This window comes from Trypanosoma cruzi, genomic scaffold (genome assembly GCF_000209065.1).
Source record: "Trypanosoma cruzi strain CL Brener 1047053516287 genomic scaffold, whole genome shotgun sequence".
Lineage (NCBI taxonomy): Eukaryota > Euglenozoa > Kinetoplastea > Trypanosomatida > Trypanosomatidae > Trypanosoma > Trypanosoma cruzi.
In genome coordinates, this window is record NW_001849316.1 from 55,879 (window position 1) to 65,757 (window position 9,879).

General features: G+C 53.0%; 1 protein-coding gene and 1 pseudogene across 1 annotated transcript, besides 8 other annotated features; both read right to left on the reverse strand.

The window, feature by feature from the left end:
* Nucleotides 1-9,879: part of a sequence feature (areas not merged during assembly with more than two copies in the genome that could not be assigned to a particular haplotype) that runs on past the window's edge.
* Nucleotides 1,039-1,074: a sequence feature (AT_rich).
* Nucleotides 1,152-1,188: a sequence feature (A-rich).
* Nucleotides 1,911-2,096: a sequence feature (A-rich).
* On the reverse strand, nt 2,177-4,273 carry Tc00.1047053507637.170 (surface protease GP63, putative; the record flags this gene model as incomplete). Its single annotated transcript, XM_810565.1, has 1 exon — nt 2,177-4,273. One exon carries the CDS (start codon nt 4,271-4,273, stop codon nt 2,177-2,179), a length of 2,097 nt encoding a protein of 698 aa, XP_815658.1.
* Nucleotides 4,326-4,365: a sequence feature (A-rich).
* Nucleotides 5,619-6,818, reverse strand: Tc00.1047053507637.180 (annotated as a pseudogene).
* Nucleotides 7,411-7,438: a sequence feature (AT_rich).
* Nucleotides 9,037-9,072: a sequence feature (AT_rich).
* Nucleotides 9,150-9,186: a sequence feature (A-rich).

Consider the following 9,879-nt stretch of genomic DNA (forward strand, 5'->3'; position numbering starts at 1 on the left):
GCCGTGTTGGATGCGGGACTCGGATCGACGGTGTTGGGTCCGTCAGCCGCCGCAGACTGTCGCCAATCCTCGTTCTGACGTGACGGCTCAGCATTCACTTGCGGCGCAGTTGTCTCGCCGGATTTTGTTTCATCCTTCCCTTCACGGGGTGGCGGCAACTGACAGATGCCCGTCCGGTCAGCATCGCCGCTCCGTGCAGGCGGATGGATGGTTCCATCGGGGGAAATTGGCGACACTAAAATTCATAAGGGCCGGCGTATTTATGTGTCGTCACATTCATCGTGAAGGCAACGGTGGCCCCTTCCTCTTTCCTTGCACAGCTGACAGCACAGCTGCTACATGTGTGCGCCGCATTAGCTACATGACACACAGCACCCAGCTCACCATTCCTGCTATGCATGCGCACATCAAAGCCACTGAAAGTGTAATTCTCATGCTGAGCCTCAGCACTGGCAGCAGAACACTTCGTCCACGCCCACACACACACGCGATGGCTCAGGCTGCCGTCACTCGGAGCACACGACACATCCACCGGCACAACCACTGCATCCGCAGCACCAGATACATCTCCAGGACTCCCAGCAGCCGTCACGCACACGGAGCGAGCACCACCACACCAGGCAGAAGCGGAAGCAAACCCTCATCCATCCATGACGCGGCACAAAAACCTACAACCATCCCGCCCTCAATGGGACACGAAGCCCAACTCAACGCAGTCACACGCGGTGTACCACACCCACAGGAAAGGAGACTCGGGCTGCGCACTCCCTCTCCTCCCTTCTCCTCATGGCCACGGAAGAAGACAACAGCCGCCACACGCAACTGCCAGCATGCACCACAAAAGAAGCATTCAAATCCACTGCAATGTGCATCTTGTGTGTGTCTGCAGAAACACAAAGAAAGGAAGCAGAAAAAAGAGGAAGCAGAGTATGCGGAGAGACACACAAAAATGTACAGCAGAGGTGCATGGCGGAAACAACAAATAGAAGAAGACCGCTCAAACTCATGACTGCACTGCAGCCCGAGCAGCGGCAATTCATTAAAAGATTAAATAAAAATAAATAAATAAAAAATCATCTTCACCCTTCCACACCTCACACTTTGAAAAAAAAGAAAATGAAAAAAAGTCGTCCTCTGTTACGGCCACACCCAAATAATAAAAAAAGAAAAAGAAAAAAACACAAAAAAGCACCCAACCACCATGTTGCTCCAGGAATTGTCTGCATATTTTGTCCAAAAATTAAAAGATATTTAAATGTCTTTCAACCGTCTGACCCTCCATGTGTCCGCACATCGTTTATATTTCATGGGGTCATCTGCGTGTTGCCGCTCCCCTCAGCCCTCCCATCGGCGCGTGAGTGCGGCCCGCAGAGCTCAGTCACTCGTGTGTGGGGACCGAGAGAAGCACGCAGACACGACGGGAGTCGCGTCACTCCATCGGGAGAGTGAGCGCAGCAAAAGAAAAAGAAATCATCGGAGGGGAAAATAAATGCTCACAAGACAGACCCCGAAGGAACTGCCGGCGCAAGAAAAAATAAACACGCAAAGCAAAAAAATCTTAAAAACACGGCGGCAGGGTGTGGCTGTGTGTGTGTGGCGCTGCGGGTGTCTGCCAGCCCTGGACGCAAAGAAAACAAAACAAGAGGGAAGAAATGTGTGCTCCGCCCCACAGGCCCTCGTCGCACGCCCACACGTCACGGCTCCCTCAGCGCGCCGTTCGTCGCCGCCCCTCCTCATGCGTGCAGCAGGCGAGGCGCACAGGGCCGTCGTCGTGAGCGTGTCGGTGGGTGTGCGAGTGGAGCAGTTGGGCGGAAACACACGGCACCCCTCGCAGGAAGAGCGCAGCAACAAGCAATTAAAGAGGGAAGAGTAGAAAAGAAAAAACGTCCATATTGATTGCCCCCAAAAGCAAAAGAAAGAAAAGCAAAGGGATGAAGAGAGTGAGAAATAAAAAATTAAAACAGCAAACAGAAATATTTTTTGAAAAAAAAAACAAAAACATTGAAAAATGAAAAAACGCACAAAAAAGACTTATATTACGCACAGGAAAAGAAACAATTATAAAATGTAAATAAAGTAAAAAAGCAAAAAAAAAAGTTTTTCAAAAGAATTAGTTCTTGGACGCAATTCTGTGCAGGGGAGGTCGCAATTGTTCCACGCTGCAGTCGCTCACCCCTCACTGAGACGCAAACCCCCACAGTCCCAACAGCAGAAGAAGCAGCGGCAGCACCCTCCTCTCACGCACAGTGCCGGCATCACCTGTTGCTCCTCCAACGGCATGAGAGTTCAAAGTCGCCGCCCTCTCCGCATTTTCCTGCGATGAATCCGGTGGCACTTGCTGTGTAGTGGCAGGTTCCCCCACCGCTGTCATTTGTTCTGCTTCACTTTCTTGTTGAGGCTGCTTCAATGCCGCTTGCACTACTGGAGCTTCAGAATTTTTACCTGGAGGAGACGCCTCTGCAGTGGACGCTTCTTCACTGGGTCCGTCTTCAGACGAGTACTCCTCAGCAGGCAAATCGGCAGGGGACGCCTTTGTAAGAGCTTCCGCTCCAGGAGACAACGCCGGAGCAGCCACAGCCGCTTCTCCTTCCTCTCCTCGCTCCTCTCGCGTATCATCCTCCAACGCTCTCGGAATGACAATACTGCTGCCGTTCGCGGCAATGGTGCACACCTCGCCGTAAATGGGGCACTTGATCTTCCCATCTTGCTCAAAACCATTCAGCGTCACTGGGATGTCAGTGTCTTCAGGGCAAGGCTGAAAATCCTTGCTTTCACTGTACTTCACCTTCACTGTTCCCTCCTCACACAGCACCTGCGCGCACACTCCCTTGACGCTTTTATGGCCATTATCGTCCTTCTTCTCCAGTAATTCCGCATCCAGGCACCACGAGCCGTCGCCAGTCAGCGACCCAGGGAGAGAAGTCACAGTTCCGTCCGAGCACGCATTGTAAGTTGTCCCGGAGGATATTTCGTGAAATTCCAAAGAAACAACAGGGCAAACGTCCCTATCCACCAGACTCCCCTTGTCCTCAACGATGGTTGCGGTGCACTTCCCGACGTGACGGCGGTCGGAAGTGCAGCGAAGCGTCTCCTTGTCGGAGTCATCGCAGAACATGCGAGGATAATTGCCGGCAAGATTCGTGGTTTCATTGCACTTCTTCTCCAGGAAGTCGCAGCCAGTGCTGTTGCCCCAGCTCATCGGCTCCGCCATGCTCCAATTCACGCTGTAGTACTCCATATCCGCGAAAACCGCCATCGTCAGAGCCGTGTAGTAGCCGGCACCAACTGTGGGAGCCATCAGCTCGTCCCGCGCGTGGCGTTCCTTCCAGTGAGGGATCTTTCTTGACGATACACCATCTTCGTCCTCCAGCTCCATTCCCTCGAGAGAGTCACAACCAAAGTGCGCTTTCGCCTTCTCCTGAACGTGCTTCCCTGCCACCATCCTGCGGTGTGTCCCACGCACAATGTTAGCTGATTTCAACATGCTCTTTTCTTCCATTCTCTCTTTACTGAACCCAAGAGCATGTGCAAGTTCGTGCGCGGCAACGCGAACGCTCCACGCCGTGTCGGTCATGTACTTCGGATCAAAGTTCATGGCGCCAATAGAGGGACGAAAATCACCCCATGTGCTACAAGTGACCGCCCAAACAGCCATGCTTTTAGTACCTGATGGCATAGCAGCAGCGTAGATGATAAAGTCGACGTTCAGCACACCGTTTCTCCTGTGTTCAGTGGAAATCGTAAATTGGTTGCACGGACTTCCCATAGTCGGCACATTTAGATTGCCAGAAGCGGGCTTCACAAGTAGCCGCTCGGCGTGCAGTTTGACAGCACCAGGTAGAATCTTTCCAGTGTACAATTGTTTCTTTTCCTCCGTCAAGACATGCTCTGGTGTGCATGACACCTTGTGCCCCAAGGCGTTGTAGCACTCATCCTCTCCCTCTTCGCAGTACTTCTTCCTCTTCCTTCTATCCGTGCCTCCCTCCAAATCCTCCGTGAACACCGCGATGCGGATCGGCTCCCAGCCACTGTCGTCATCCTGTGTGGCGACGGTGTACGCCTGCATCGCGCCCTGTCCCTTGCGCGGCACCTCACGCACCACCGCAGTCGACAGCGGGCCGCTCCTCATCATCATCTCGTCAAACCCACAGCGGTATTGTGTGGCGGGAGCGGCAGCAACACATCCACTGGCACAGTATATCAGCAGCAACACCACGAGTGGGAGAAGCGGCGTGGCGTGGCGTGGCTGGCGCATGGCTTGAGGAAAATGCATTTCTTGGTTTCGCGTGAGTAGCAGCAGCAGTAGCAGTGCAACCTGGCTGTGGGAAAAGAGAAGCAAAGAAAAAAGAGGAAAAAAAAACAAGATGACTTTGTTTCAGTGATGCGTCAGAATGTGGCGCACGCTGCGGAGTAACAGGAGACCACAGAAGCGGCCATACACACCGCATGTTGTGTGCGCACCGACTCCATCAAAGAGACTGACCGTCAATCCGTCGTCGAGGGAACGTCCATCACCGTCGCACAGAGTCCTCATCGGCCACAACGCTCCCTCCACGCGGAGTGTTTGGTCCTTCCTCCTTGTGGTGCTGCAATATTTGTGTGACCGGCCACTCAACAGCCGCCAACGGCACAGCACCAGTCCAAGGTGCTGGAGCATCGCACGGCGCGTTCTCCCAGCAGATCATGTCAGATGGCATAACCGCACGGCAACCCCAATTGTGATGCACAGACCTGAAGCGGAGATGCAAAGAGTCATGCGGACGAACCTTCTTTCACTGCTCTCATTTCGGGGAACTCGACAACAAGAATGCCGGCGGTGCGATCATTGTGACAGTTCCATCCGCACCGCCACTGTCCAAAAGGTTACTGTGAGTCCACGGCGTGGAAGTCAGCGTGTGCGCCGTTGCTGTCCCCGCCGCCCCACCACCACACAGCCGTTCCAACGCGGCGGATTGGAGCGTCGTCAAAGGCATCCACGGGCGCCAACACACCGAGGCCCATAGTGTCCGCCGTGACCATCCGCAGAGTGCGTGCGTCCTCAGCGTTCACGCCGCTACACAGAGTGTGCCAAATGGTGTGCGTGTGCGCATGTGCTTGTGTGTTTGGCAGCGCCTATACTTGCAGAGCAGCTGTGCGGCACAAGGAAATCCAAAGAAAGCAACGGCAGAGAGAGGCAGATAGCACACACGCAAATTACTCATATCATCACACACACACACACGCATCCCGCGGAATGGGTGCACTCAACCACAAAACAAGTAAAACAATAAAACAAAAAGCCGCAGCGTGGGACGACCAGCGCACACACACTCTCATTGCTCCCGTAAAGCAAAACACACACACAGAGGGAGAGAGAGAGGTCGCCCACTCAATGCAATAAAAACAAAACAGAAACAGTTACGGTGCTCCGCCCATGCAGCCAGGCAGGACGGCAGCGGTGCGTGTCGTGCAAAAGAGAGCACCAACGGACCTGCATGGGTGTGCATGCATATATACAATGGGCACATTATTGTGTGTGCCTCGCGGGGTGAGGTGAGGGCGAGAGTCCATGCAAGGGGACACACACACAGAGAGAGAAGGAAGAGTGTGTGTGCGGGCGGTGCACGGCTCTCTCTCCCTCACTCTCGCGCGGCCACCACCGCAGCCGCACACGCAACAAGAAGAAGCAAAAGAGGGGAGGTGGTGTGGGAGGCCGCGGTGCTGCCGTCACTGTCATCTGTAGTCGCCTTTGTGGGTTTCATGGCTGAGGCTTCAACCGGTGTTTCCCTCGGATTGGCATTCATATTTTCATTTCTTTTTTCCTCTCGTTTCTCTTCACCATCAGCTGCTGAATCATTCTTCGGGATGCCGTCTTCAGTGGTCTTGTCGGTTTCATTATTGGCGGCATCACCGCTTGCCGCGGGTGATGGTGGCCTTGATCCTGCATGGTCGGCAGATGGTTCATTGTGCTGACTGGCTGTGATTGTAACAGCGCTCTTTGTTTGTGAATTGTTCTTTGGGTCCATTTCACTTTGGGGTTTTTGTAGCTGTTGCTTAGCCACGGTATCTCCAGAGCTGTAATGTTCATTCACTTGTGTTGTTGGTAGTGTTGGTAGTTGTGTTTCTTTCTGTTCCGCTTGACTGTCATGTGTCTCCGTGAGTGCCATATTACTTTTGCCTTTTTCTGGTTCTCCGTCCGATAGTTTTGTTACTTCCGTTTTACCCGCATTTTCTTGTTTCAGCGCGTCATCGGAGAATTTATTACTCTCGGAAGTAACCTCCAAAGCGAGTTCCACATCACTCTGAGTGCCAGGGCCGCCAGATGCTGATGAAGAGGATTGTTCAGGTTTTGGTTTTGGGGGACCAGGTTCGCCTCTACTCTTATCCTCTGCTTCATTTCCTTTTTTATCCAACTCTTCTTGTTTTCCCTCCTCTCCTGTATTTCTTCCTCCGGGCTTCTGCAGTGGTGCCGCTGCTGCTGGTGGTGGTGGATCTGCGACAACAACTCCCCCTGAGCCAAGCGCTGCATCGCCCTCCGTATTACCGCTCAATTTCTTATCCTGCAATGATTCCTTCGACTTATCCTGAGATGAACCTGCATCACCGCCCAATCCTCCCTCATCCGCAGCTTCAACCGCATTTATTAATCCCATTCGAGTGGATAGCAACCCGCAGTCCGCTTTTATAGAAACGCCATCATCTCCACCATTACTCGTGTGCCTTAAACCGCTCCCTCCACCCTCACTGCAGTAACCTTCCGTCGCGTGTCCAAAAACAGCACCGCATCACAGCACGCAGAGGGCACACACCAGCAGCACACGGCCAGTCATCATCGCCATCACTCCTACCACTTGCGTGTGGCCTTCAGCACAAAATAAGTCCCATTCAGCGGAGAGCGGAAGCAAAAGGAGAGAGACAAGTCACACAGCCACGCCACAGCAACAAATGGCAGCACCCAAGCAACGCACAATAAAATGAGGCAGTTGGAATCAGTACAATTGCAGAGCTCGCACACCTCCCCGCAAGCCAGAAGCTGAGCAGGGAAAAACAGAGTTGAGCGTCCGGCAGGACTCAAAAAAAAAATAAAGAAAATTCATTCCGCCGGTGTTTTAATTTATGCGCCAAGCGGCAAAATAAGAGCATGTGTTTCTGTGTATACATATTGCCCGCACTGAATAAAATTAAAAAAGATTGTGCACTTCCGTGAGCCCACAAAACACTCTTCACACTTCATTGCGGCATCCGGCCTGCTCCCCCACTCCTCCTTTCGTGCAGTCCGTGGGACGCACAGCAATGAGGCCGGCACCGCGTGTGGGCAACAAAAAGCAAACAAGAGGGGAAACACGTCCCTCATGACAGTGTGCAGCAACCGACCATTAAATAAAGGAACAAAAAAGATCTTCATCATTCCAGGAAAACAACAAAACCAACAAAATAAAATATAAATAATAAAAAAAAACACGCATGCAACGCGGCACATGTTCTCCGTGAGGAGTCGCAATTCCACACTCTTCGGCTCACAAAACCGCCACAACTCCACACAACCCCAGAAGAAGCAGCAACACCCAATACACACGCACACGCACAGTGCCGTCAACAGTTAACTCTCGCAGTGTCAATTTCGCGAAGTTGCGCAGGGCAAAGCAGTCGTGTGGACTCCCGCCGCTCCCGGAATACTGCGCGATGAGTTTTTGTAATAGGGGTCTGTTATCGTGTCCAGAGGCATTGCATTGAGCCAATCCATACGCATCACCCTCAGCAACAAATCCACTGCCCGCAACGGTATTTTCTAAAACGAGAGTCTTGTGTCCAGTGGCACTGCGCTCATTCACCTCGTCCGTGTTATCCGCAGCAACGTGTTCCCTGCCGCCACAAGTGACAGACACGATCCCGGATGCATTCGACGCCACTAATATTCTCGGGCCGTTGGCAAAGGAAGGCCTCTTCTTGGATGCATTCGGGACCATCACTTCGCTCGGATTGCTGGCAAACTCAGGCCTCGTCTCGGACGTGTTGGTCGCCGTGTTGGATGCGGGACTCGGATCGACGGTGTTGGGTCCGTCAGCCGCCGCAGACTGTCGCCAATCCTCGTTCTGACGTGACGGCTCAGCATTCACTTGCGGCGCAGTTGTCTCGCCGGATTTTGTTTCATCCTTCCCTTCACGGGGTGGCGGCAACTGACAGATGCCCGTCCGGTCAGCATCGCCGCTCCGTGCAGGCGGATGGATGGTTCCATCGGGGGAAATTGGCGACACTAAAATTCATAAGGGCCGGCGTATTTATGTGTCGTCACATTCATCGTGAAGGCAACGGTGGCCCCTTCCTCTTTCCTTGCACAGCTGACAGCACAGCTGCTACATGTGTGCGCCGCATTAGCTACATGACACACAGCACCCAGCTCACCATTCCTGCTATGCATGCGCACATCAAAGCCACTGAAAGTGTAATTCTCATGCTGAGCCTCAGCACTGGCAGCAGAACACTTCGTCCACGCCCACACACACACGCGATGGCTCAGGCTGCCGTCACTCGGAGCACACGACACATCCACCGGCACAACCACTGCATCCGCAGCACCAGATACATCTCCAGGACTCCCAGCAGCCGTCACGCACACGGAGCGAGCACCACCACACCAGGCAGAAGCGGAAGCAAACCCTCATCCATCCATGACGCGGCACAAAAACCTACAACCATCCCGCCCTCAATGGGACACGAAGCCCAACTCAACGCAGTCACACGCGGTGTACCACACCCACAGGAAAGGAGACTCGGGCTGCGCACTCCCTCTCCTCCCTTCTCCTCATGGCCACGGAAGAAGACAACAGCCGCCACACGCAACTGCCAGCATGCACCACAAAAGAAGCATTCAAATCCACTGCAATGTGCATCTTGTGTGTGTCTGCAGAAACACAAAGAAAGGAAGCAGAAAAAAGAGGAAGCAGAGTATGCGGAGAGACACACAAAAATGTACAGCAGAGGTGCATGGCGGAAACAACAAATAGAAGAAGACCGCTCAAACTCATGACTGCACTGCAGCCCGAGCAGCGGCAATTCATTAAAAGATTAAATAAAAATAAATAAATAAAAAATCATCTTCACCCTTCCACACCTCACACTTTGAAAAAAAAGAAAATGAAAAAAAGTCGTCCTCTGTTACGGCCACACCCAAATAATAAAAAAAGAAAAAGAAAAAAACACAAAAAAGCACCCAACCACCATGTTGCTCCAGGAATTGTCTGCATATTTTGTCCAAAAATTAAAAGATATTTAAATGTCTTTCAACCGTCTGACCCTCCATGTGTCCGCACATCGTTTATATTTCATGGGGTCATCTGCGTGTTGCCGCTCCCCTCAGCCCTCCCATCGGCGCGTGAGTGCGGCCCGCAGAGCTCAGTCACTCGTGTGTGGGGACCGAGAGAAGCACGCAGACACGACGGGAGTCGCGTCACTCCATCGGGAGAGTGAGCGCAGCAAAAGAAAAAGAAATCATCGGAGGGGAAAATAAATGCTCACAAGACAGACCCCGAAGGAACTGCCGGCGCAAGAAAAAATAAACACGCAAAGCAAAAAAATCTTAAAAACACGGCGGCAGGGTGTGGCTGTGTGTGTGTGGCGCTGCGGGTGTCTGCCAGCCCTGGACGCAAAGAAAACAAAACAAGAGGGAAGAAATGTGTGCTCCGCCCCACAGGCCCTCGTCGCACGCCCACACGTCACGGCTCCCTCAGCGCGCCGTTCGTCGCCGCCCCTCCTCATGCGTGCAGCAGGCGAGGCGCACAGGGCCGTCGTCGTGAGCGTGTCGGTGGGTGTGCGAGTGGAGCAGTTGGGCGGAAACACACGGCACCCCTCGCAGGAAGAGCGCAGCCACAAGCAATTAAAGAGGGAAGAGTAGAAAAGAAA